Genomic DNA, 27,585 nt, shown 5'->3' on the forward strand with positions numbered 1-27,585 from the left:
GGCCAAGTTTCCCACAGTCCCATAACATTTATTTACAGCCACTAGTCCTGCCTGTCAGTGTTCTGTGCTGTTATTTATCTCTAATTTATCCCTAACTGAAACAAAAGACAGGACTATGCAGCACTTTTGTTTCCTGTCTTTTGTTTCAGCTAGACCAGACTAACATGGCTGCATCTTTATCATTATCCCTAACTGTCTCCAAGAGCCCAGGAAGCAGTGGAAGTCTTGGTAATGCTGCTAGACAATACTGACCTCCAATAGTTCAGCAAGTTCTTTGATTCGGCACCGGTCAGGTCCTGAGGATGCCGGACTAGAGAGGTTCAGCCTGTATTGCCCAGTAAAGACCTGTGGGCCATTGTGTTTGAGGGCTGACAAAAAGGGATGCAAGTGCAGCCAGTGGTACTGGGGTCCAGCGCTCTGGAGACCCTTCAAACTGTCTGTTGTGTGAAGACAGTGAAATGGGAACCAGAGGGGTTCCACCACATGGCTGCCCCATGTTTCTCTGGGGGAGGAGGGAGCTGATTACACCTGTCTCTGAAGTATAGGGTTCAGGGCACTCTCTGACATATTCAGGCCAGCCATTGGCAGGGAGGAGGGGAGGCGTCAATGGGGACAACTGCCCTGGGGCCTGGCAATTCAAAGGGACCTGTGGCTCCTGGCCAGTGTTGTTGCTACTGTGGCAGCAGCAGTGGCCAGAGCCTGGACCCTTAAAATCACTGTGAAGTGTAACCAGGTAACCAAATAAGGGGGAAGGTGCTCCAGTCCAGTGAGAGCAGCCCCGGTCTCTGCTCCCTACCTGGCCCAGCCGCAGGTTGGGGCTGCTCCCGGGATGTCCGGACCAGCGTTGGCCTGCGATACACCCAGGCCATCGAGAACAGGGGCTGGGTCCTGTGAGGCTGGAGCAGCCCCCTGCTCACACTGGTTAACCAGATCCAGTAAAACTCACTGGTGAACCAGTTAGCCTTTCCCCTCCCGGAGGTGACTAGCCGTGGCTCATTTTGGCGGCTACAGGTGCAGATACAACATGTTGTGTCCACGCAGGTCTCGACGGACCAGTCGCCGAGGCCCGTGGGCATTGCGTAGGGCCCAAAGGCTGCAGGACGAGGGGGCGGCAAGGTGGCAGGGGGTTGCTAGGACCCAGCAGGATGCGCCTGGAGTCTCCAGAAAGGAAAGTTTCATCACTAAGGAGTCATGGTGTCCGGAGCTGTAACAAGGGTGGGGCCAGAGCCGGATTAAAGGGGGGGCTAGCCAGGCAGCTGCCAAGGGCGCCAACCTATGGGGGGCACCTGATTGAAGTGGTAAGGGGTGCCGCACACTCGGGGGCGAGGCCACGCATGCGCTGTGCGCCAGCTGCCTGGGGTGCAAGTATGGCTCGGTCCAGCACTGGGTGGGGCAAGTGGTGCACTTGCCCCAGGCGCAGTACATGTAGGGGCACACAATTAAAAATTAGAAAGTTAAACTAGTATTTCATTGATCCCTTTCCTATCTATTTGCAATCTCAGTCTATGTGCAATTAACAACATGTGCAACTAATTAAATGAATACAAAACATTAAGAATGTTATCATGGGGGGGGGGGGGGAGCGCAGTTCAGTAGCTTGCCCCAGGCGCAGAAAACCTTCGTTTCGGCTCTGCTGGTGTCATGTGACGAAACCTCCGGGGAATTCATCCTCCCCAAAGGGGCCGGGGCGGGCGGGAGCGTGGCTGCAGCTCGCAGCTGTGCAGTTTGGCGACGCTCCCTGAGCGGTGACAGGCCGGCGGGGCTGGAGCTGCCTCGCTCCCTCCTCTCGCAGCCAGTGACAGGGAGCCCGGGGAAGGGAGCGTGCATGTGCCTGGCGGTGGCTCCACTCAGCCCCTGGACTGCGGCGGACGGAGGAGAGGAAACCGGGGGCCCCTGGCGTGCGGGGGGAAGGAAGCGCGGGGGGTGGGCAGCGGCTGGAGGAGGGGCTGGTTCCTCTCGGTGGGAGATGAACTTTCTCAATTAAAAGCGCCTGGAGCCGAGCTGCCAACATGACGGTGGAATTTGAGGAGTGCATCAAGGATTCGCCCCGGTTCCGGTAAGGGATCCCGCCTTGTCCCTGTCGGGGGGGTGGAGGGCAGAGGGCTCAGCTGCATCTCCGACCGCCAGGTGCATGCAGATGCCAGGCACACACCTGCAGGGCTGCCCTGCCTTGGCACGCCACCCTAGAAGCGCCGAAATGAGATGGGAGAAGGACCCAGTGGGTCCTGTGTCGCTTCCCAGGGCTCCATCAGAAATGCTGCAAAGAGAGCGGGGTGGGGGGTGCGTTTGTTTTTTAGGGTCCTCCCATTCGTAGCCGCCACTTCCTACGTGCGCACCCCGATAGGCACTGGGTGTTTGCCCTCGAGTGCGCCCAGCCTTGGCGCAGCCCCTGCAAATGAGCAGCGGCCGGAGGAGCCCGGGGAAGAGAGGCGGAAAGGCTGCTGGAGGGACGCTGCGAAGCTCCACGCTTTCTAATCGCATTAGAGGGAGAGGGGGAGAAAGTGGCCTGTGTAATCCGGGAAGGGGCTGTGTGTCTGTCTGAGGATCTGCACTGAGAAGGGGAGAAAGGGGCAAGCCTGGAGCGAGGCAGACTGCATGGCCAGGGCCTGTCTCCTGGGTTAGCTCGTGGGCAGAGGTGCTGCACCAGTCTGTATAGTGCCGAGAACCACTCAACCCACCGGCGAACCCTGTATCTGGTGGAAACCATTTCAACCCAGAGGGTGCAGCCCCCTCCTCCGCACCCCTAGTTCCAACCCTGATGGCTGCGGGCTGTGGATGAGAAAGCCCTAAGCCTAATGGATGTGCAGGGCAGGGCTGCCCGTGTGCCCGGTCCCCTCCACATGCCCTGCAGATGGAGATGTCTCAGTGTCAGCTGTCCAGCTGTGTTGGGATCACAGGCAAGGCAGGGCTGTGATTCCTTGGGGCTGGGTGTTGCCTTGTGTTCCGCCAGCCACCAGATACAAACAAGTTCTAGGATTTTCCCAAGGCTAAATCCAAAAAGAGAGACCCCAACTGAGCCTGGAGAGAAGTCTTGGGCAAAAATCCAGTTGCCTTGGACAAAGAACATCTTGCACGGGTAGCCTTGTCACTCCAACGGGAGGCAATTACCCAGAGTTCAGAACCAACCCCCAAAACCTTGAAATTCATTTTCGTACTTAATGATCTTTTTTTGCTGTCAAGGTCATCTGCTGTGGTGGGGTAGGAGGAGAGCTTAAAGCACATAAAGGATTCAATTCAATTACTATCCCCTTATTCCGGGCTTTGATCCAGACAGTTCACAATTTATAAATGATTCTGTCAATCAAAAGGGAAAAAAATCCGCCTCTTTGCCCAATATTCTGGAAGAAGGTGACTGTAAGCGGCCGCATCGGTACTAACAGAATCCAACGGCATGATGGGGAAGAGGGTACTCCATTTAATCTGGCAACAGCTGGGCTGATGGATGAGATTTTTCAATTAGTTAGAAGCTTTGCCCCCAGGTCTAGGTGATAAATGTCCCAATGCTGTTGCTGTAGCAGGGTTAGGCTCTGATTTACATGGTGCTGACTTTTGTTCTGTACATGCTGCCTGGTTCGTTTTGCTTCCCGGTGCCGTTAAAATCGTTAGCTCTGGCCTGCGTGTAGCCGTCAAAGAAAGGCTCCCAGCTGCAGCGGGCGGAAATTGGTGTTGCTGGAGCAATGCTGATTTACCCAGGCTGAGGATCTGTCCTGGTGTCACAGAACCGTTTTCGGTGGCATCAAATTCATTCTCTTTGAGGGTTGTTGGCAGCCGTTGTAACAAGGAATCCTAGGCTCTCACAACAAAAGACTCCATCCTAGTCCTACTGCAGGGAAGCCAGGCTACTGCACAAATGCAGGAGGCTGGGGAGAGGGTTCCAGCTTATGGACCCTGACAGTGTTGCCCCATTACACCAGACGCTTGCTGGGGAGGATGCTGTAACAAAAAAGATCAGACTCTCCAAGGTTAATGACCCCGCTACTGCTTCTCCTACTATACTTGGGTGCTGACGGAAGCCAGGAAAGACAATAGACGGCAAAAACGGGGCGGGTGAAAGGGACAGTGGGGCAGAAATAGGACTGCAAATAGCAAGAGTCTCATGGGGTGAGGACGGGGAATGGTCACTTGTAGATGAGTCTGTCATCCTACGCTGCAAGGGCTTTTTGTGTGGAAAAACGAGGGTTTCCCTTTAAATAGATGAAGAAAAAACCCAGTGGACTGGTGCCATTCATTAGAAAGGCTGCCATAGGCTATTGCTGGGGGTGCTCAAAATGCTTGTGTTTGTGTGTTAAATGTAATTGTGTGTCTGTGTGTGTGTCAGAGACAGTGTGAGAGAGAATTTCCCTGTGTTTGTGTGGAAATGTAATAGTGTGTGTGTGAGAGAATTTCCCTGCGTGTGTGTGTAAATGTAATAGTGTGTGTGTGTGTGAGAGAGACAGAGAGTGAATTTCCCTGCGTGTATGTGTAAATGTAATAGTGTGTGTGTGTATGAGAGACAGAGTGAATTTCCCTGTGTTTGTGGCATGCGTGTGTTTAAGGGGATTACAAGGAGGTTTCTTTTCCCCTGACACTTTAAATGTAGCTGCGAGTTTAGGCCCTCTTCTCAGTTGTCCCAAACCCTATTGCTAATGTGCAATGTCAAGTAATGCTGTGTGGGTAGTCTGAGCCAATGTGAGATGGCAGGGCAGTGCTGTTCCCTCCCCTGCTTTGCATTCGACTCTCAGGAGTTTTCCCTCCGCCAGAGCAGATAGAAGCATAGCAAGGCTTTGTGATGTGTTTGAGACTCGTGCCTCACACCTGAACGCACCTCGCATCAAACAACCCCCGTGGACGGGTGCCATTGTGTGGCAGAGCCTGTGAACGGGGCTGTGGCATCTTTCCAGGGTGGTGACTTCATGGGCCAGATGTCTTGTTCCACATGGCGGTGACCCTTTGCAGCGTGACGTCAGGACAGATGGATGTGTTTATTTATTTATTTAGCCGTTCGGCTGGGTGGGCGGTCGGCCAGGTTTCTCAGCAGGCCGGCAGCATCCTTGCTGCCTGGTCTCCTCTGTCTGTAAAAACAAAATGGCTCTCAGAATGCTCTGCTGGACCTTTACCAAGAGCCAGTTGTTTAAACATGGAATTGCGAAGCCTTTTCCCACGTGGCTGGACACAGCCTGCCTGTCGCAGCGAGTGTGTGAGAAATGTTCTGGTAGGGAAGTGAGCGGTTGCAGTGCCAGTGGAGAATGTCAGGGGAACTGACTGATGTGTCCTAAATAACTCAAAAGAACAGTGACATACTCCAGTGTTGGGTAAAAAGAAACAAACCCTCCCCAAACTCAATTAGGGTTTATTGTAGTCCTCCCTTGACACTTTTCCTCCTCTAACCAAGTCCTTCTGTTACTTGTATTTGTATTACAAGTGGTGCCCGGGCAGGATCTGGTCTTATTGTGCTAGGCGCTGCTCCACTATGGGTATGTCTAGTTCGAACTAGGGTGGTTAATGTAGTCATTTGAAGTTGCAAATGAAGCCTGGGATTTAAATATCCCAGCACGGAGTAGGTAGTTCGGAACGAGGAGTAATGGTAGTTTGAATTAGAAAGCCTAATTTGAACTACTTACTCCGCGCCGCGTGTAGCCGCGGGCATGGAGTCCGCACTAACGGGGATTTAAAAATGGCGGTGCCCAGCAAGATGCAAATGAAGCCCAGGATATTTAAATCCCGGGCTTCATTTGCAACTTCGAATGACTACATTAACCACCCTAGTTCAAACAAGGGTGGTAGTGTAGACATACCCTATGAGACAGCTCCTGTGCCAAAGAGCTTCCAGACCCCATTCTACAGAGAGGGAAACTGAGAGATTGAGGGTACATCTACCCAGCAGTGTTATTTCGGAATAAGTGCTGTTATTCCGAAATAATACAGTCCGCTTCAACACTATGAGCAGTTATTTTGACACAATGTCAAAATAATGGTGGGCTGGAAGACTTGTTACTCCGACTCCTGTAACCCTCATTGTACGAGGAGTAAGAGCCCTCTTCCTCCGACTTCCTGTGTGTAGACAGAGCCAAAAGCTGAAATAAGTTATTTCGACTTCAGCTATGCAATTGACATAGCTCAAGTTGCGTAGCTTATTTTGGCTTTAGCCCTGCTGTGGAGACGTACCATAAGTGACTTGCCCAAGGTTACACAAGATGTCTGTGGCAGAGACAGGAATTTAACCCAGATTTTCTATCTCCCAGCCCAGTGTCTGAATCAAATGACCATCCTTCTGTCCTTACTGGAAACCATTGCCATAGCAGTGTTACCCTTATAGGCATTGTTCTGCCCTCCCCAGTTCTGTTGATTATTGCACTCTATTTGGTTTATTCCCCTGAGCAATAATCCCTAAATCATTGCAAATCTGTTTCACTGTCACACATGAAGGGAAGAAACACAGCTGCTTAGAGGATTTACGTGTGCGGCGCATACTCACATCATGAGGCATCCTATAACAAGGCTGCTAACAATGCAATGCTTCTAGCCTCCTTTGGCAATCAAATCCAATTATAGTTTACAATGCTCCACACCACCAGCTCAATGCAACATTAGACCCAATACCTCCTGCTTGATAGAGGCCATCTGCTGGGAGGAGAAACCTCTGTCCCCCCTCCCCATTTTTTCCCCCTTAAATATGTTCAGATCTATAGATTGGTAGGTAAACCTTGCTCCTGTTATGCACTTTGTCGAGACATGCACAGTCTCAGTTCCAGTAAACAAACATAATTACCTTGAAAGACCAGTTTTTAGTGCATTTGCATGCAATCCCCAATAGATACTAAAGCGTTCATCTGTCTGGCATGCGGAGCCTTTTGTTGCTTAACTCACAGGGTAGCCTGTGAAATACAGGAAGAGATTTCTGACTTGTTATTGTCAATAATGGAACCTCAAGAGCAAGGGTGGGGAACTTTTTTTGGGCCAGGGGCCACGGACCCACAGAAAAATCAGTCGGGGACTGCACACAAGTGAGAGGCAAAAAAGTAAAACCAAACCCTTACTGATGTGGCCCCCAAATGAGGAGGAGAAAGACTCTCCCCACATTCCCTTTCCACACCAGAGCTTGGGGAGGGGGAGCCCAGGCTAGTAGCTTTTGTGTCCTCCAGCTCCATGCTGGGATGGCAGAGGGACTGGAGTACCAGTGTGGGCTCCCCAGTGCTGAGGGGGGAGCCCTAAGCCTCGGGGGCCAGATCCAAGCAAGCCGGGGTCCACATCCAGCCCCCAGACCTTAGGTTCCCCACCCCCTGCTCAAGAGGAACCAGGGCCTGTGTTGAGATTAAATGAATTAAGGCCCGATTAACACCCTCATCTGTGCGGGTTTCTGATGTAACCACCTGAGATCAGTTCTGTCCTTGCTGTGACTCAGCGGGTTCATATATCGGGGCAAGTCTGGCCACTCTTTTAGGATCTAGTGCCAAATCGGGAGGCTCAGACCTGGTCCTTAGTCAGTCCTTGCTGAGGGAAGACCCCTGCTGGAGCCATTGCAGTCGGTACCAAGGGACAGGTTCTGCCACTCATACTCATGCTGAGTACCTTCCTCGGCGGACAATCCCATGGAGGTCAATGGGGCTGCTTCCTGAGCCAGGGGCTATTCCTTGTGAATAAAGGCAGCAAAGTATGGCCTGAGTTTTGGGAGGCCCAAAACCCAAGAGGGGCCAGGGAAGGAAAGAACCACTGCGGGAGGTTCCCTGTAGTTTCTAGCCATTGGGTAGAAGAGGCTGTGGTACTGTGAGGTTCTGCTGGAGGTGTTGTACCTCCAAAGCAGCTCCGGACGCAGTGCTCACACGGGACACACTGGGTCCTGTTGACAGGTGATCCCTCTGGCTACAGTTACCCCCGATCCCCGTTTTAGCAGGTATCTCGCCCACAGGGAATAGGCAGCCTCCTTCTGCCCCACTCAAGCCCACCCGATCCAGAGACCAGCACAGACGAGAAAGAAAAAAAAATTCCCAGAAGGCAGCAGAGCTCTTTCAGCACAGGATACGTGAGACCCACATACCGTGCCAAGTGCATAGATCGGAGGCGCGCTGTTCCCCCTCTCCCCAAAGCTGTGCAATCCCTCCGCAGGCTTTGCAGATGTGGTTCCCAAAAGCGCGTTCCCCTGGAGCAGCACCATCATCAGGCAGGGCCACAAGTTAAGGTGTTTCCTTTGACGGCATGCAGGGGCTTGGGGGTTATTACTGGTCTCCTTAGAAAAGGAGACTCAAGAGGCACTTGGATCACTGAGAAAGGAGAGTGAAGTCTGCTCTGCAGCCTTCACAGCGAGCCCGCTGGCTTTTAGCTCATGCAGTAGGGGCTCATGACTTTAGTTCCTAAGGTCGCACGTTCAGTCCCACCTGCTGATGAGCCGGGTCTGTTGGCTTTACAGGTGGGTTACACGCGAATGCAGGAGAAACACCACTGTTATTGCAAAAAGTACCTAACAGGTTGTTCCAAACACAGGTGAATTAAAGTCAATTAACCCACAAAAAGGTGCCGTCAGTCATCTCAGAGTCTTGTCAAGGGCATTGATCATTTTCAGCTCCTGCTGTCACAAGATAATGCAGACTAATGGCTGGACTACACTGGGGTGTTTTTGTACCAAATCGCACTGACTTAAATTACTGATCTCATTTACACTTATAATTTACTACATTAAACTAATTTTGAGTAACTGGTATATGCGTAGTTTAAGCTGATTTAAAATGAGTCTATGTTAAGAGTTTGCACTGACATCAATGCTGCAACTGTTTAACTTAAGATATGATTTTACCTTGGTTTAGTTCAATCATTGCAAAAAACTAGATGGATGCTCTTATTTGAATGTAAATTAGATTTATTCTCCAGTAGTTTAAATTGACTTAATTTCAACAGACTAGTTTAAACCAAATTGGGAGGGGCCACAAAGGGGGTTTGAAACTTGCCTAATCAAATCCGTTCAAATGTGTGTAGACAAGACCAATAATGACTTGAAATGAATTGGGTTACACCAGTGCAAGGTTTTATATAGAGCCAGCCCCTTGGATTCTGTAATGGGATCCTACTTGCAAAGAGATCCAACCACACTGAGCTCAGTCCAGAATGAGGGCGTAATGTGTAAAGTTTTCATTATTGGCTGGCCTGTTTGCACAAAAGAGATTTCATCACCCAAACAGCACGTGCAATCTAAACTCCTCTCTCTTCCATCTATCACTGCACTTCCAAAGCAATGATCCACTTCGTACGTAAATGGAGAAAGGTGAAGCAAAAGTCTGATCTTACGGGTGCTGCATGGGCCATTCTCCCAGCAGAAATGATTACAATCTAAACGTATCACAATAGCAGCCACCGTAATCCTCCTTCCTCCCAACTTTGCTCAACCTGCCCCGTCAGGCCAGAAAGCTTGTGTATACAGCGTGCCCAGTAAGTCAAGAAAATGCGAGACCAGGCAGACCAAAGAGAGCGCAGTGGATTTCAAATCCAGGGATTGTAACTTGTGAATTCATGGCAGTTAGGTCCATCAATGCTTATTAGCCAGGATGGCTGAGTTCAGTGAGCATGTGATGCATGCAGAATTTGGCCCGACATAGGTATGGGAGGAAGGACTTGGGAGATCTACATTCAATTCCCTTTTCCAGTAAAGGCTTCCTGCAAGACTGTGGGGAAGTTGCTTTGCTGCTCCGTGCCTTGGTTTCCCCTCTGTACAATGGGATATTAGGACTGCCCTGCTGCACAAGGGCATTGTCAGAGGCTGGGAATGGGTAACAGGAGAGAGATCACTTGATGATTCCCTGTTCTGTTCAGTCCCTCTGGGGCACCTGGCATTGGCCACTGTTGGAAGACAGGACACTGGGAGAGGCAGACCTTTGGTCTGACCCAGTCTGATTAGTCTTATGTTCTAATGGTTTCAAAGGGAGCAGGAACAAGCCCAACCGATGCATGAACAATGTTATGCAAAATGAAGTGTCATTGAGCCGTACCTCTCTGTACACACTTGGCTTTCTGCAGTCCTTGGGTGGACAAAGACTGTAACATGGAGCCCCTGCATGATGCCAGGACAATGCGCAAAGTGTAATGATCAAGCTGTAGAGCAGCCTCTAACAAGGGACCATTGACAGTAGCTGATCTTAGCTGCTGGGATCAGGTACAGAGAGGTGATAGCCACACCATGACCCCAAGCCATGTAGCTTAAAGCCAGCTTTGAAACTTCATTGCTAAAATAAATGGCAGCAAAGGAGGCTGAGCTGTGGTGTCCCACACGAGCTGGCTTCCATTCTGTCGTCGAGGTTGATGGTGTCGTGTAGGGCAAAGTGTTCCTCTCCCAAGCAATGGCTGCAGGCCTCCAGAGACTCCATTCGAAGCACTGAGGTGGGCAGTGCACACGAGTGGTGTTCCACATGAACCCTGCGTTCTCCCATTGATGCCTGGGCAAGACTCCTGTTCCGCTGATGGGAATCGTGTGTGCACATGGAAAGTCTGCAGTGTCTGCTCCAGGATCTGCCACGTAGGAGAAAATCCTGGGCTTTTTGCAGCCCTGACTTCTATGTGTGTATCAGTGCTTGTTATTGGATCTAGGCATGATAGGGTGTGGGATAGATTCTGCCCCATATACATATACCTGATTCTTACTGAGTTCAGTGAGCATGCTATACATGCAGAATTTGGCCCAACATAGGTATGGGATGAAGGACTTGGGAGATCTACATTCAATTCCCTTTTCCAGTAAAGGCTTCCTGCAAGACTGTGGGGAAGTTGCTTTGCTGCTCCGTGCCTCGGTTTCCCCTCTGTACAATGGGGATATTAGGACTGCCCTGCTGCCCAGGGGCATTGTGCTAATAAATACATTGAAGACTGTGATGGACGCCAATGCTACGGGACCATATAAGAACCATAGATAACACATACACTTGATATTTTCAGGGGGTTATTGGCAGCCACTCCACAATGGGGCTTGAGCTCTGTTGTACCTTGGAATTGCAGTCCAGGGTCCTCATACAGAGAGTTTTCAATGAGATTGTTACAAGCGATTCAGAATTAGAGATGAACCTGGGTCGTAAAATTCAGGCTCAGATTTGGCTTTTCCCAGTGTTGTTCTGGAGCCTGTGGAATCTGGATCTAGCCTTAACGTTTGGGTCCATCTCTCATCTAGCGGTGTATCCTACCTCCACTCACCGCTTGTGTGATAGCCACAGTGTTTGTGCTGGTCACGCGATGCATGGAACATAAATGCACCATCACCACCCCGGGGGTCCCTTCCTAAGGGAGGCTACTTTGGAACTCGGCTGTTTCCATGGCAGGTGAATCATATTCTCCACAGATCCTACTGGTGCAGTCAGGGTATTTTTCCCCCATTGAGCAGCTGTAGAAGGTGGCACATAGGGGTAGCATGCACCTTTGCAGGTTCACTGTCCTCAGAGCTGCCATTTGCATCCTGCAATGCACTGGAAAAGTAAAGACCTTCAGTATACGTTCTCAGGAGCCCACAATGGAGACCTTTATGCAGGGTTTGCTCAAGCGAAATCCCATTGACGTTAGCGTGAGGATTGGGTACAAACCCATCCGGGAGCTTTCGATTTGGCCCTAGAAAATGGAGATTCACTCTGAGTGCTCTGTAGGCTATTTCCTCTGTAATCTCTGAAATTGTGTCCAAATGTGCTAGGCACAAGAGTTTGGGACCTGCACAATCTAAAACCCTCATGGTTCATCCCAACAACTCCAGATTCTGTCCCCAGTTTCTGAGATTAAACTCTCAACGACTGAGAGCAGGGCTTTTGCAATGCAAGGTCTTAAACTGTGAAACTCACTTCTTCTCTCAAGATCCTGGGATTGCGAGTTTAATGGTGTGGTATGCAGGCAACATGAATTTTGCTATTTCCTAACTTTGGAGTGTTTGACTTTGCAATCTGAATAATGTTCTTTTAATGTAGGCGGTTTGTGTGCTGGAGATGTTAGCTAGGTTTAAAGTGCGAACTGGACTTAATTCTAGGGTGTTGCCTTCTGGATTAGTTGAAGCAGGGCGGTTTTGGTTTTGGGAGCTGTCCCTCTCAGTTATATCTGTCCGTGGGTTGGGATGTACGTGATGAATTTAACTGATCACTTGAGCTATACAGCAAGCGAAAACAGTCTCTTCTGTCAGTGATGTTCTTCTCAAAGTTTCTCTCCGTAGTTTTCCCTGGAACTAAGTCCCACCAGATGGTGTAATGTACGTGCAAGGAGGGGGCTGGTGCAATTTGAATGATTTCACAGGAGGAGGTTTTGTAAAGCGCAAGTTTTGGCTATTGCATGCTGAGGGCGTGAGGCTGGCTTGCTTCCCCTGAAAGCCTTCCAGAGAGAGACAGAGAGCTGGGAACTGTCAACTTTGTTTTATAGGAGGGTCAAAAACCCCAGAGAACACAAAGATCAGGCTGAGGCTAGTTTGCTAGTAGCCAGCTTCCTAGCTGCAACATGGAAACACAGGTAGGTTGCAAGTTGGAAGATGGAGGTTGCTAAAATGAAAATCAGAGCTGATTACGTTCATTAGACCGAGAGGTGATGAATTCGGGTGACTGAAATTAGCTTATCTCTGCTATTGAAACTATGCATCTGTCAATGATTCCTCTTTAGAGGCTGCTATACGGCTTGATAATTACACTTTGCACATTGTCCTGGCATCATGCAGAGGCTCCAAGTTCCGGTCTTTGCCTCTGCAAGGACTGCAGAAAGCCAAGTGTGTACGGATAGTAACAGCCAATGACACTTCCTTTTCCATAACATCGTTCATGTGTTGGTTGGGATTGTTCTTTTTCCCTTTGAAACCATAAGAACATAAGCACGGCCAGTGGTCCATCAAGCGCACTGTTCTGTCTTCCGACAGTGGCCAGTGCCAGTTGCCCCAGAGGGAATGAACAGAACAGGGAATCATCAAGAGATCCATCCCGTCACCCATTCCCAGCCTCTGACAAACTGAGGCCCGGGACACCATTCCTACCCATCCTGGCTAATAAGCATTGATGGACCTAAACTCCATGAATGTATCTAGTTCTTTTCTGAACTCTGTTACAAAGTCCTGGCCTTCACAATGCCCTCCGGCAAGGAGTTCCACGGGTTGACTGTGCGTGGCGTGAAGAAATGCTTCCTTTTGTTTGTTTTAAATCTGCTACCTATGAATTTCATTTGGTGATCCCCAGTTTTTATGTTATGGGAACAACAAAATAACTTTTCCTTATTCACTTTCTCCTCACCAGTCATGATTGTATAGATCTCTATCATATTCCCCCTTAGTCTCTTGTCTAAGCTGAAAAGTCCCAGTCTTTTTAATCTCTCTTCATATGGCAGCCGTTCCAAACCCCTTATAATTTTTGTTGCCCTTTTTTGAACTTTTTGTTGACCTGGGGGCGGGGGAGCAGCAAGGTAGGCCGGATCAAATGGCTTGGCAGCCTGGATCCAACCTATGAGCTGTATCTTGTCCACTTCTGGTCTAGGACATAAAGAGAAGCTGCTCTGGATACCAGAAGCTGCGATCTGTCTTGGCTGCAGAATGGGGGAGGCCTTTGCCTTGGTTCTGCGGGAGGCAGTAGGCAATACCGGTGCCTGGAGTGGTGCTGTTTTTGCAGTTCCGATGGCATCATCGGGGCTGCTCTCTGGCCTTGCCAAGGAGCAGGAATGGAGCTGCGTAGTGGGGGAGGCTTGGCTTGGAATGGCTTGGATTTAGTGGCTGGCAGCTTTCCACTCCCTCCTACCGCCCCGCCAGACAGCCTCTGACATGGGAGCTTGTGGCGTGTTCCAAGGGATGTAGCTGCTGTGAATCTGGGCACTTTATGCAGCTTGGTGCTGTTTGACAGGGCAGTTTGGGTTTGTATCATCATCCCAGGGCAGCGATCCAAAGCGCTGCCTACTCTATGTAAACACTGCACTCGGATCCTGGCAGGGCAGTTGCAAAACTCAACAGGGGCTGCTATTCAGATCTGCACGGAGCAGCCGGGCACTCACCCCTACGAGTGCAGGCCACGTTCCAGGGTGAGCCACACAAGTGCAGTGAGTTAAGGTGGCCCCTATCTCCACCTTGCAAAGCAAAGGGGTGGAAGGTTAAAAGCTCCACAGCAGAAGCTGCCATTCCAGGTGGGTGCGAATGGGGTAGTTCCATGGTGGGCTATTCATGGCCCACGGCCTGTATATGGTCCACCAGGGTTCTATGTGTGGCCCTCAAGACATTTTGTTTACTGCTGCCCACGTGCAGGGTTGCCAGATTCCGCTGGCTTTCGTCCACATTATGGTTTTTTTGAATTTCTATAGTCTGGCACTCTCAGGTCCAACCTGATTTTAGTAGCCGGACGTCCACTTATCATGGGTGTGGCAAAGTTTCCCACGGTCCCATAAAGTTTGTTTACAGCCACCACTCCTGGCTCCCAGTGTGCTGTTAATGAGCTCTAATTTACCCGTAAATGTCTCTAAGCAACCATTTAAGCAGGGGAAGGGTTGGTGATTCTGCTAGACAACATTGACCTCCCGTGGTCTGGCACTGGTCAAGTTCCAAGGTTGCTGGTTTAAAGAGATTCAAACTGTAATTGTCTTTGTTTCATTCACATTTGCCTGCTCCCCCAAACCAAAAGCAGTGAAAAGGAAGTGACCATTTTTGAGAGCCCTGAATTTTTACTAAAAAGCTACTGTCCCTTTAAATCCTGCTTTTACAACACTGAAATTTCAGCTGTTTAATTATTTTTCTGAAGCAATGAGGTTGGCAGAGCCATCCGCTTTCTCCTTCCCAGGCGCTGCCCGTGCATAGACCTCCACGCTGCAGCGGCCTTTGTGGGCCTGAAATGTGACTATTCTGTGGCAGGGTGGGTAACATTAAGGGGCCGGTTATCTGAGACAAAGAAACGAGGCCTTGGAAATGCGCTCCAAGAGGAGAAAAAGCAACTCACGCATATTTCAGGGAGGCCTTGGCGAGGCCCAGTGTGCTTGATTCCTTGCAGTTTTTTGCTGCCTCCGGGGGGCTATGCTCGGAGTCTGTCTGCTTGTCATTGTCCCTACCACTCAGCCGTTTGTTGCACACTCAGTGGCGGTTGCTTCCTGCTGCGGTTAATGTGGTTCCCCTGGTGTCTGAGGTTGGGCTTCTCTCTGTGCAAAGCCTGTTTGAAATACAGGGGTGGGAGAGGAGTGTTTCTCTTGCTGGACTCCAATGGTCAAATCCAGCATCTGCTCCCACACTCTAGCTCGCTCCCTGCAGAATTGCACGGGGGGAGACGGCGGTAACAGAAAGCAGAATCCAGACCTTTACAACCAATGTGATCTGCAGTTCCACCAATGTCGTGGGCAGGAGACCTTGGCTTGCCAGCCACCTTCTAATCCAGCAGTGGGCATCCTGTGGCCCTCGGCCCCGCAGGGTTCGGCGTGTGGCCCACGAGATGTTTTGTTTACGGTTGCCCGTGATTCCGTCCATGTAGTTATTTCCCTATGGGGATTGCTAAAGTGACACAGATTTAAAGCCAAGGCACGTGAAGGGAGGTGGGTGAGAGCCGCGTGCCCCCTCTGTGTCCAATCAGAGTGCTGCGATGGTTCAATTGCCACCTCCCGCAAATTCTAGGCAGGCAAGCGCAGTGAACAAAACTGCCCTCTCCCCGGATCGGCTTGGTTACCGCAATCTTGTGGCCCACTGGGATGGAAGAGGGCCCCCATGCAGCTCACAACTTCACCCGGGTTGCCCATCACTGTTCTAACCAGCCTTTCCCGCGCTAAGGAGCACAGCAGGGGCTGTGGTGCAGAGGATCCTGCCTGGTTCCAAACTCGTCTCTCTTTTGCACTGCAGGGAGTGGGAGCTGCCACGCTCTGGCAGGGGTGGGTGTGTGAGACAGACCAGGGCAGCTGCAGCACCCCAGGGCCCAGCGCAGAAGCTGGATCTCAGCCCTTAGCCACAGCCAGTAAACGTCACCTGTTCAGGGTGAAGCTTACCAGTTAACTGGTTAAACCGCCACGTCCCTAATGAGAAGAGGGGCGCGAATGCCGATGTGTGGGTGTTCCCCCGGCAGGCTCAGCGTGGGGTCTGTCCCAGGGTTCAACACCCCTCCGCTTCCAGTCAGCGTAACGCAGGTCTGACCTGAGCTGAGCATCGATGTGACAGTGGGCCTGGCCCCAAAGCCGCAGGGCCCTTTGCCTCTGAGCAGGTGTCTGCCAGGGCAGAGAAAGGGTGAAATGGCAGCAAGGTAGGACTTTGGCATCATAACTTCACATGCAGCCGGGACCAATTGCCGCTCTGAGCCCTGTCCCCAAAAGGAGGCTGGCGCACAGTTCCTCCGCAGACCTCCTGGCAACCTGTTCCTTTCTGCTGGGGCAGTGTGTGCCGACTTATGGGGAGCCTGTGTGTAATGTAAGTCTGTTGTGCCCCCTTTTATCTTTGCTCCTTGTCTCCTCCAGCCTCTGATTTCATGCTGGAAGGAATTTCAGCCCAGAGGGGTTGATTTTTGATTAGTGCAGGGAGAAGAAGGACGGGGGGGGGGGGGGGGGGAGGAGGAAATAACTGAAAGGGGCTGTGCTCTAGGGAGCTCCAGTGTGCTACAGACCATGCACAGTGAGCAGCCTGCTGCCCTGGACACTGACAACATAGGGGGGAGGAATAATTCAGTGGTTTGAGCATTGGCCTGCTAAACCCACGGTTATGAGTTCAATCCTTGAGAAGGCCATTTAGGGATCTGGGGTAAAATCTGCCAGGGATGGTACTTGGTCCTGCTGTGAAGGCAGGGGGACTGGACACAATGACCTTTCAAGGTCCCTTCTAGTTCTAGGAGATAGGCATCTCCATTCATTTAACATGGGCAAAGGCAGCTCCTGATTTCTGTATCCCAGGAACTGCAACTACACCCTGGGCCTTAGTGTCAGAAGTGGGTCATCTCAGCTCCAATCTGAGCCCTGTTCAAGGTTTGTGCCATCCTCAGTTCCTGCCATGATGCTGCTTGTCCAAGCCAGGACTCCAGGACAGCCAGGGGTGTGGACACGAGGCCTCACAAAGTGTGAACCAGTCCGGGGGTGCATGCACCACTGAAGAATCCATATTCAACTTCTGTTCATTGCTCATGAGTTCTGCTGAGTTCTGCTGCTGCTTCATCGTGAGAGAGACAAGCTATGGGAACGTACTCTGCTGTAGGGATGGGTGGGTCCGTATTCATGGTTACATGCAACAACCTCCCCTCCCCCGCTGTCTTTGTATCAGAGGCCGCAATGCAGGGGAGGGGGATGGAGCTGGTGCATCTCCTCCCCCCCTACCGCCGCTGCTGTCTCCCACAGCAATAGCAGCACCAGGGGTGGGGGGGAGGAGGCAGGTGGGAGCTGGCTTAAAAGCTGTCTCCTTGGGAGCACTGGTTCCTGCCTGCTCCTCACATGTAAACATGTAACCACTGAAAATGTCAGTGGTTACATGTTTACAAAAATAAATGCATTTTAACATCCCTTATCCTTACTCTGCTGTGGGATAGGCAGGACTCTATGAGCAGTCAGTCTGACGCATTTAGCCAACACTTAATTTATTAGGGAAACCCACCCCACACATACCCTCTCTCCTCATACCCACCCCTCCAGGAATCACTTTGGTACATTTAATGGCCGGTGTGTTGAATGAGACCAAGGAAGAGCTAAAAGGCCAAGCTGGGATAATACAGTATATTTATTACAATGGATTAGAGTGACGTCGGAATTCATGGGTGGCACATCCAGAGCAAAACGCTCATTCATTCCCTACACGAGTATAGAGTGACACAGTCTAAACAGATTATATAATATCAGAAAGCGAGCTAATCCCCTCCCAGTGTACACACAGTCTGCTGCATCCTGCTAGTGCGAGACTCGATAATTACCATAATTTTTATTAAAAACAATCACTGCTGGAAACAGCACATGTAACTGTGCAGGAGAATGGGCATTGGCTGCGCTCTGTGTGCATGCATGCAGGAATTTTTCTCTCTCTCTCTCTGCCTCTCTCTCTCTGTGTGTGAGAGTGTGTGTGTGTCTGTATGTAATTTCTGAAAACTAACCCAAGATAGCGGTTGGCAGGCAAGTATGTGAGTATACCCATACCCATCATATATACATACTGGTGCAAATAGACTAGTCCAACTTCAGTGGAGTTTACACATGTTCAGCAACACACAGGGTGTGTCTAGACTACCTAGTTTTGTCGACAAAAGTGGACTTTTGTCGACAAAACTATACCAGCGTCTACACTACATAACGTCGACAGATCTCAGCAGTTTTGTCGACGCTGGTATACCTCATTTTACGAGGCATAACACCTTCTGTCGACAGAGCTCTGTCGACAGAAGGTGTTATTGCCTGTAACATTGCGTCCAGACTACGGAGTTCTGTCGACAAAGCAGCTTGCTTTGTCAACAGAACTCAATGTGTCTGGACGCTCTTTGTCGACGGAAGTTTTGTCGACAGTATCTGTCGACAAAACTTCCGTCGACAAAACGCGGTAGTCTAGATGTACCCACAGGCAAGCGAACGAGGAGACATTTGCAGCAGCAGACATAAGAAGTTACCTGACAAACTGTGCAATTAAGTCTCTATCAGGCCAAAAATACATTTCACTGCATGTGGAATTTTATGTCGATGTTCTTTGTGAGCATAAAGGTGATATAGCATGTACAGTGTAATTTATCTATGCACTGAGATCTGCTGTGATAACTCCTTTCCCTCTGGGACCCAGGTAAAGTCATAAGCTGATCATGCACACATACTTGTGTCCGGCTTTGGGGCCCCTTTAAAGCCATGCTCTCTAAATCCCTCCCCCTTTCAGCAACCCTAGCTCTGCTGCGGGAGTACAGCACTAGATGTAATTGCTTTAGCAGAAACCAGTCATCTAAGCGTGTCTGAGTTGTTCCAGCATCAGCGAAACAGGGCTCTTTCCCACAGCTTGCTCTCAGTTCACCAACATAGCACCTCTTTGTCCTCTCTGTTAAACCCTCTTTTGGCAGGAAGTGTGGGTTTGTCTCTGCACTGTGACCCAGCCAGAGGATGTAGGAAACAACCTCTATGACAGCCCCCCCCAACTCTGTCGCTCCTTGGCCGTACCCCCGGTTCTCCTTACACTGCCTGAGAGCTAGGAGTTTGGGGTGGGTAAGATTTGAAGAGGAGGTGGTTGAGTCTGCATTTAGGAAAGAGGCATCCGCAGTCAGACGTTCACAGGAAGGCCTCTGCTTTAACTATTCCAAGCCTGTGATAAAAAGATCTGCTGGACTAAGCCTTGGGCATGATGTAAGACTCCCTCATATGTAGATTAATGAATGCAGCTAAAAGCACGTGCTGTGGCAAGTTATATGTAACATGCATGTAGGAAAGTGGGTGTGAGCTTGATGGACGGTGAGATACTAGAGGAACTGAGGTGGCATGATACAAGTATTAAGGAATTGGGAAGCAGTAAGTCTGCTGATAGCAATGCTCAGACCTTCCGGGGAGTCTACATTCAGAGAAACTTGGCCCTTTGTCTGCATCCCCAACCAAGATCAGGACTGCCCTAGGTGAGGCACTGTGCAGACAGAGTGAGAGACAGCCCTTGCTTGAAAGAGCTTACAAAGACAAACACCTAGGCTGTGTCTAGACTGGAAAAACTTGCCAGCTGTCTACACTGGCCGCTTGAATTTCCGCAAGAACACTGACGATCTCATGTAAGATTGTCAGTGTTCTTGCGGACATGCTTTGCTGCTCCCATTCGGGCAAAAGCCCTCTTGCGCAAATACTTTTGCGCAAGAGGGCCAGTTTAGACAGCTAAAAACTGTTTTGTGCAAAAAAGCCCCGATCGCGAAAATGGCGATCGGGGCTTTCTTGCGCAAAACCGCGTCTAGATTGGCACGGATGCTTTTCCGCAGAAAGTGCTTTTGTGGAAAAGCATCCGTGCCAATCTAGACGCTCTTTTCCACAAATGCTTTTAACGGAAAAACTTTTCCATTAAAAGCATTTGCAGAAAATCATGCCAGTCTAGACATAGCCCTACTGTTCTATGCTTATCCTAGGCCCAGGTGTCACTAATAAACACTGCTTTCTCTAATGCAACCAGTAATCCCACTTTTCCAGCCAATTCTCTTACTGAAGTGGAGGTCCCAGGCAATCTTCCCTCTTATTTTTTCCAGCCATGCATGGAATACATTTTGGTATGTGCACCATGGCATGTGTGGATGAGCACCACCAGTAGAGACAGATGCTGCTGGATGTGGGCGCTTTGCTAATCAGCGGGGCGGCACCTGAATCTTTTCTGTGTAGCTGCCCAAGCACTCAGCTTACAGGGAACACTGGTCCGATGTGTAACAACCAATACAAGGTTGGTTCCGTGTGTCTGGGATATAGTTCAAAGTAGTAGCATGATGGGTGCATAGTCTTGGCCTGTAGAAGTTTTGCTTGGGTAAGGCTGGAGTAAAAACCTTGATAAGGATTTGACCCGGGGTGATGTATGGGGCAGCCAGTTGTCTTGATATTTAAGAACAATGTCATTTGAAGATGTTAAATTCTCAAAAGTTATCCTTCATAAAAGGCAATAGAGTTGATGTGTTAGACTTCTGTAAGTTGTTTGATTCGGTACCATATGATGTTTGGATTAAAAACTAGAATGATATAAAGTTAGTGGCACAGATTATGTGGGTCAAATCTGGCCACCTGATTGGTCTCACAGGCTGTATCTACACTACATGCCTCTGTCGGCAGAGGCATGTAGATTAGGGTTGTAGGCAAAGGTAAATGAAGCCGCGATTTAAATGATCGCGGCTTCATTTACATTTACATGGCTGCCGCGCTGAGCCGACAAACAGCTGACCAGCTGTTTGTCGGCTCGCCGCTAGTCTGGACGTTCCCCCTGTCGACATCAAAGCTCTTTGTCGGCAGCCCCGTTATTCCTCGTGGAATGAGGTTTACCGGGGCTGCCGACAAAGGGCTTTGATGTCGACAGGGGGAACGTCCAGACTAGCGGCGAGCCGACAAACAGCTGATCAGCTGTTTGTCGGCTCAGCGCGGCAGCCATGTAAATGTAAATGAAGCCGCGATCATTTAAATCGCGGCTTCATTTACCTTTGCTGAATAAACAAATCTACATGCCTCTGCCGACAGAGACATGTAGTGTAGACGTACCCACAGTGTCAATGTAGCTTTGTTGTCTAGATGCACCTATTTCGAGTGGGTCCCACAGGGAATGGTTCTTGTCCCTATGATATTTAACAACTTTATCAGTGACCTGGAAAAATAGATAATCCCTGATTAAAGTTTACAGATGACAGAAAAATGGGGCTAGTGGCAAAATGTAAAGAAGACAGGTCACTGACTCAGAGCACAGCTAGATCGCTCTGTAAACTGGGTGCCTAGCAAATGCTGTTTTAGCACAGCTATATATACATCTAGGACCAAAGGCCATATTTCTAGGATGGAGGACTAGCTTTGGAAGCAGTGACTCTAAAGGCCTGGGGGATGTGGTGGATAGTCAACAGAACATGAACTCCTAGGGTGCATCTACACTGCACCATAGTTCGAAATAAGATATGCAATTTGAGCTATGCAAATTGCATATCTTATTACTATCTTATTTCAAAATAGCTTATTTTGTAATTTAGCGGTTCTTACACAGCACTTATTTAGAAATAAATCACTATTCTGAAATGTCCCTTACTCCTTGTGGAATGAGGTTTACAGGGATGTCGGAATAGCGAGCCGTTATATTTTGAAATAACAGGCATGCTCAAAAAATGCAGAATAGTTATTCCAGGATACTTTGAAATAGCGCTGCACTGTAAATGTAGCCCCAGTGTGACAGTGGCCAAGAGAGAATGCAATCCTGGAATGTATAAATGTAAGCATCTTAAGTTGGAGCAGAGAGATTATTTTACATCCGTTTTTGGCACTGGTGATACGGCTGCTGGAATCTGCTGTCCAATTCTGGTGCCTGCAATTCAGGAAGGAGATTGATAAATTGGAGAAGTGGTCAGAGAAGAGCCCAGAGATTAAATAAAGCAGTGGTTCTCAAACTTTTTGGGCTCCAGAGCCCTTTACATGCATAAAAATGTATGCGGCGCCCCAGCAGTCCACTGATTGTATGTGCTGTACCTATCAATGTTTCCAGTTTGTCAACCTCGCAGAGCCCCTGGAGATGTCTCGCGGAGCCCCAGAAACACTGAAATAAAGGATTAGAAAATATGCCATATAGCAATAGACTCTCTGCTCATCTGAGGAAGTGGGTTTTGCCCATGAAAACTCATGATATCATATGTATATTTTTATTAGTCTCAGGACTACTCATTGTTTTTAAAATTACAGACTAACATGGCAACCCCTCTGAGACTTTTAAGGCATTCTGTTTATTTAAACAAAAAATGTTAAGGGGTGACTTGGTTACACAGAGTAAATACCTGTAAAGGTAACAAATATTTAATAATGGGCCTTTCATTTTAGCAGAGAAATGGCTGGCAGTGAGAGCCGGACGAATTCAAGACCGGAAATAAGGCAGCTTTTAACAGTAAGAGTGATTTAAAAATGGAACAGTTTACCCAGGGTTGTGGTGGATTGTCTGTCACTATTTTTAAATCAACATGGGATTTTTTTCCCTTAAAAGTTCTGCTCTAGGCAGTGTTTTCTGGGAGTTCTCCTGTAGAGCACAGGCCAGACGTCTGACTAGAGGGTCACCATTTGGCCTTAGACGTAATGAACAGCCATGATTACATAAGATGCCCATTTCAGGGATGGACAGACACGCGAGGTGGCCACTGCGCATATGGCCTTGGGGTACATATCTACTACAGCCGGCCTAAGACCTGACCCAAAGTCCACTGCAGTCAATGGGCAGATTGTCGGGGTCTGGGAGAGGGATTTGGACTGCCTGGCTGCAGAATCCAGGACCTTTCCCTTCTAGATCACGCACACACAACTACGCACCCCCTCAGCCTCTCTCATCTCCAGGCTGCAATTTAGGCCCACAATCCCTGGAGACCATTGTCTACTGAGCAAGAAAGACATGAAGAGACCCAAAAAACCTTCCACTTCTCACAGGAATGTTGGTCTCAGGATACTAGAAGTTATCTCTCTGGCATGCACGGTGTTGGCCCCAGCAGCACCCATCCCCTAGGAGTGACGCTGGAAAATGGCAGCACCTCAGAGCACTATATTTGCTCACCCCAGCTAGAGAAGAAAAGCTCAAGCTGGAATCAGACCAGGGGAAGGGAGGGAAGGGATGGGAAATGGAGGCTGGGTTAAGCAAATAAATGGGGGAAGCAGCAGTAACACATCAGCCTGGCTCTGGCCCGATGGAGATAGGAACAGAGGAAACGTCCTGTGAGAAGGGTCCCGACCTTTTCCCGCTGTTCAAGGAGCAGAGTCTGGAGGTCAACAGCCCCCAGCCCTCCCTCAGCCACAAACCACTGAGGAGGCTGTTTTGTACCCTGCTTGGAGACAGGGCCGTGGCGATGGCCACCTCAGGAGGAACACGGGCGACTAGCCAAGTTCCCAGTAAGAAGGGAGGCTGAGAGGGAGGAGGAAATCAATGATCCCCTTGGGATTGAGCCCTGTGGATCTGACCTTGGTTGCTCAAGTTCTTCTTTGCCTGCTGAGGCCCTGCCTCCACAATGCCGGCTTTATTTCCCGGTGCCTGGGAAGCGCCTGGGCCACATCCTCTGGCATAGAAAACCTATTCATTTTCGCTTCAGGCAGCGTGCATCCAAACTTCCTGCTCCGTGATTTCCCTGATGGTTTTATTGTCTGGCCCGGCTTGGGAGCGTTTACGGCCGCGTCTGTTCCCATTTCATAAGGCCGGCCGTCCTGCGTCCGGGGCAAAGGCTAAGCTACCATGGGGCACATGCCAAGGTAACAGTGTTGACAGCAGGAGTGTAAGGAATGGACTTTGAGTGACTAGTGGGTGCCCCCCCAGAGAAGGGGAGGTATTTTTCACTGCTACCACCCAGAGAGAGGTTCTTTAACTGGGCTGCTAGAGTTGCGAGTTTCTAACACTGAAGGATTGCGGTACTAACGCTGGCTCCCTAGATGCACCCGAGAGTGACTGAAGCCCAAGGGTTTGTGCTGTTTTGCATTTCCCTCACTGAGTCACAGAGCCCTGGCTTAGGGCAGTGGTCCCCAACGTGGTGCCCGTGGGCGCTATTGCGCCCGCCGGGGCATTTACATGCGCCCACCAAGTGCTCAGGGCTGGCCCCATCCTGGGTGCTCAGCACATGTGCGGCGCCAGCCCCAGGCATGTGGTGAATGGGTGGCCCTGCGCCCGGGTGCACGGCACATGGGGAGCGCCGGCCCCAGGCACACAGCTAATGTGCAGCCTCACGCCCGGACGCATGGTGCATGAGAGGCGCCGGCCCTGGAAACATGGCTATGGGGGGCGCTGGACCCGGGCGCGCGGTGAATTGGTGGCCCCCCCCCTCTGGACGTGCGGCGCGTGGGGTCGTTGCCCCCAGGCACGCAGCGTGTGAGCGGCCCCACCCCCGGGCGCCCGGCAGCTCCCAAAGGTTGGGGACCACTGGCTTAGGGAATGTGGGGGAGGCACAGAACGAGGAAACGGGAAGGAACAAGGCTCCATACTCAGCAGCCCTGTGAGAATTATATGTACAGGCCACCGACAGGGCAGGGCAAAGGGGGCAACTGCCCCGAGGGAGGCGTGGCGATTCAAAGGGGCTGGGACACCAGGCTGCTGCCGAGGCAGCCGAAGCCCTGGGCCCTTTACATCACCCCAGGTGGTGCACTGCGGACAGCACTGAGGTGGGGGGGGCATAGTCTAGGCCGCACTGAGGGCTGCCTTTGCCCCTCCCATCTGAGGCCCCACCCCTTTTGGGAGCATGGAGGCAACTCCTCCTGCCCCGAGGCATAGCGGGGGTGTTATGTGCCTGGGGGCAAAGGAAAAATGTGCATCCCCTGCCCCCGAACTGCTGCCGCGCGGCAGGGCCCTGAACCAGGCGCACAGCTGAGCCCGACCCTGGGAGGAGGGGGGGGTAGCCCCTGCCCCCTCCAGTTTGGGGCCAGGCCCCGCATGCACTAACCCACTGGTGGAGATGGAGGAGGGTCAGGCTGGGGGTGGAGAGGCAGGAAGGAGGCTCCAGCTGGCGGTGGTGGGCGGAGGAGGAGCCAGTGAGCCGAGGGATGACAGGGGGAGGGGGATACTCAATTGGCACCCCCCCAGTGTGGCGCCTCAGGCAACTGCCCCCCCCATGCTATGCTACTGCCCCCACCCCTTGCCCAGAGGTCTAGTGAGTCTGTCTGTTTGCTTGTATAAAAAATAAAAGAAACCAAACCAAAAATCAGATGACTGGTGTCTGGCTCCCATGGCAATAAGCATCACAGCGGGACACTGCCTGTCGTCTGAAACCCTGGGATTCGTGCTGTTTTGTATTTCCCCCACTTAGTCACATCAGCACAGAGCAGGGGCGGGGAGAGCACAGAACGAGAAAATGGGAAGGATCCAGGTTCCATACTCAGTGGCCATATGAGAATTATATGTACGTTGACACCCCCCCCCCCCCCCCCGCTTTCACCTGCTAGGCCATCAGCCCCTGCCCCTCCTCCCCCCACCCCCGACATCTGTGTAGCTGGCAGAGGACGCGGCTGCATCCTGTTGGGAAGGGCCCTTTGTGTTACTCTGTCGCGTGGCAATGGCATTGAGAACAATTAGGGTTTTGCTGCGGTGGTGCGAAGAGGAGCAGGACGTAAGGCGAGACCCACAGCGCCCAGGGGAAGGCCCCAGTGGCACCCAAAGCTCTGAGGGAGTGTCCGTGGGCCCTGAGAGTTGCTCCCCACTTCTCCCGCCACAGAGGGCGAGATTGGAGCTGTGCTCAGCAGCTGGTGGCGCAGGGGTGGCCTTGCACAAAGACAAAAGGAGCAGGGAGAGGCTGGGGACCCTCAGCGCCCGGCTGAAACAGAGGAGCGGGAAAGTAAGAACCGTGGAGTGTTCAGCGCTGCTGGGGGAGTTTGGATCTAAGCGACTGACTATGGAAAGTCTCTCCTCAGGCAGCTGGAACTGCTCCAGCCCTGCTGGTGTATGAATGCCGCTGGGCGTGCCTCGCCATCAGAGCTATTGGGGCAGCACGGAGGGAGGTTTTTGTCAAATCCGTTCTGCTTTTGAAAGAGGAGCTGTCTAGTCTCCCCCAAGGAGGGGCACGGCCAGGGAGCATTTCCTTCTGGAGCTAGTCTGCTATTTTTGTGGATTCAAATGTTCCCCGCACTTCCTGTGTCCCAGATGCAACAGCACAGGCTGTGGTGCATGACACAGGGAGTGAAGCCGAGGCTGCAGGGACTAGAGGGACCAGTCAGTATTACTGCATGCTCCCAGCTAAACTGAAGTGTAAAGAAAAAGGAAACAGCACCAGTGGGGGTGGGGGGAGGCCCAGAGAAGCCTTCCAACAAGATCTTGCCGATGGGGTTTATTTGGGAATCTGTGGGGATGTTTTTGCTGGCTCCAGTGAGATCATTGCTGTGGAATTTGTCAGAAGGATGAGCTTGTGCCAAGGGCTTGAACGAGGCAGGTTCGTTCTTTCACTTCCTGCTTGATGGGGGGCCCAATAGGCAGGCCTGGATCAGCACAAGGGAGAAGCCAGAAACCACATTTGTGGGTGGGAAAAGCCATCCCGATATCTTCCTGCACATCAAAGGCAGATTCAGGGAGCCTCCCGCTCAGGCGTACATAGGGTGTGGCTACAGCTGCCTCTCCACAATGAACCTGGTTCACCTTATGACTGGTTTTGGGGGATTTCTCCTTCCACCCTCAGTGCCCATCCTTAAGTTAAGCAGCTGCTAGCTGGACTGAACCGCGCTGGATTAGGCTGACAGAGAACTGGAAAGCACTAGGCAACCAACCATTGGGATTACTATTTCCCTGTAGATTTCATACGGTAGAGCCACATCTCTGCCCGCCTGCCTTGTAATTTTTTTCTAAGAGATTTGAGGACTGGGCCTGGTGCATATTAACAAGGGAGTTCTTGTATTCCACGATTCTATCTGGAATAAATTGCCTAGTGAGGTTGTGGAATCTCCATCACTGGAGATATTTAAGAGCAGGTTAGATGGACACCTATCAGGGATGATCTGGTGCTTGGGCCTGCCGTGAGGGCAGGGGACTGGACTTGATGACCTCTCGAGGTCCCGTCCAGTTCTAGTGTTCTGTGATTTGATTCTATCTGGAGATGAATAGCATTGGATATTAACCAGAGAGTTGAAATGTTGTTTAACAGCGCTACAAGCACACATGAGATTTTAGGATCTAAGTAGAGGAGAATATTGCCTCCACGTGGGAGAACTTTCAGGGGATATGTATGTAATGACCAGAAATGGAAACGGGCAGCGCTGCAGAGAGACTGCTAGGTCTGTGCTGGAAGTTTTTGGATCTAGATAGTGAGTTTTGGGATCTCAGCTCCCATTTGGGACCGGAAGAGAGTTAGAATCTAAGACTCCACTTGTGGGCGCTTACTTCAGTAACCTGCTGTGCCAACCAATGCTCTTCTCTCATTGTATTTCACCTGCCGCTCTACCGGTGTATGAGAGTCCCTGCTTTCAGCTGGCCTTTGAAGTACAAAGTGTGGGAAATCAGTCACCAGCATGCTAGCAGACTTCTAAGTTAATTGAAGGCAGGACAAGATCAATGCTGAACAAGAAGAGTGACCCCCTTGCTGTTTCGGTGAGCAGAGA

At 50.7% G+C, this 27,585-nt stretch overlaps 1 protein-coding gene across 1 annotated transcript in view; it reads left to right on the top strand.

Annotated features, from left to right (window-relative positions):
• The first annotated feature begins 2,009 nt into the window (after window positions 1-2,009).
• ACAP3 (ArfGAP with coiled-coil, ankyrin repeat and PH domains 3) overlaps window positions 2,010-27,585 on the top strand; it is a 218,547-nt gene continuing 192,971 nt past the window's right edge. Inside the window, 1 exon segment of the mRNA XM_089773021.1 lies at window positions 2,010-2,056. Within this exon segment, the coding sequence (XP_089629147.1) occupies window positions 2,010-2,056 (47 nt within the window).

The sequence above is a fragment of the Pelodiscus sinensis genome, chromosome 24 (genome assembly GCF_052426305.1).
Source record: "Pelodiscus sinensis isolate ZL-2025 chromosome 24, ASM5242630v1, whole genome shotgun sequence".
In the NCBI taxonomy this organism is placed as follows: Eukaryota; Metazoa; Chordata; order Testudines; family Trionychidae; genus Pelodiscus; species Pelodiscus sinensis.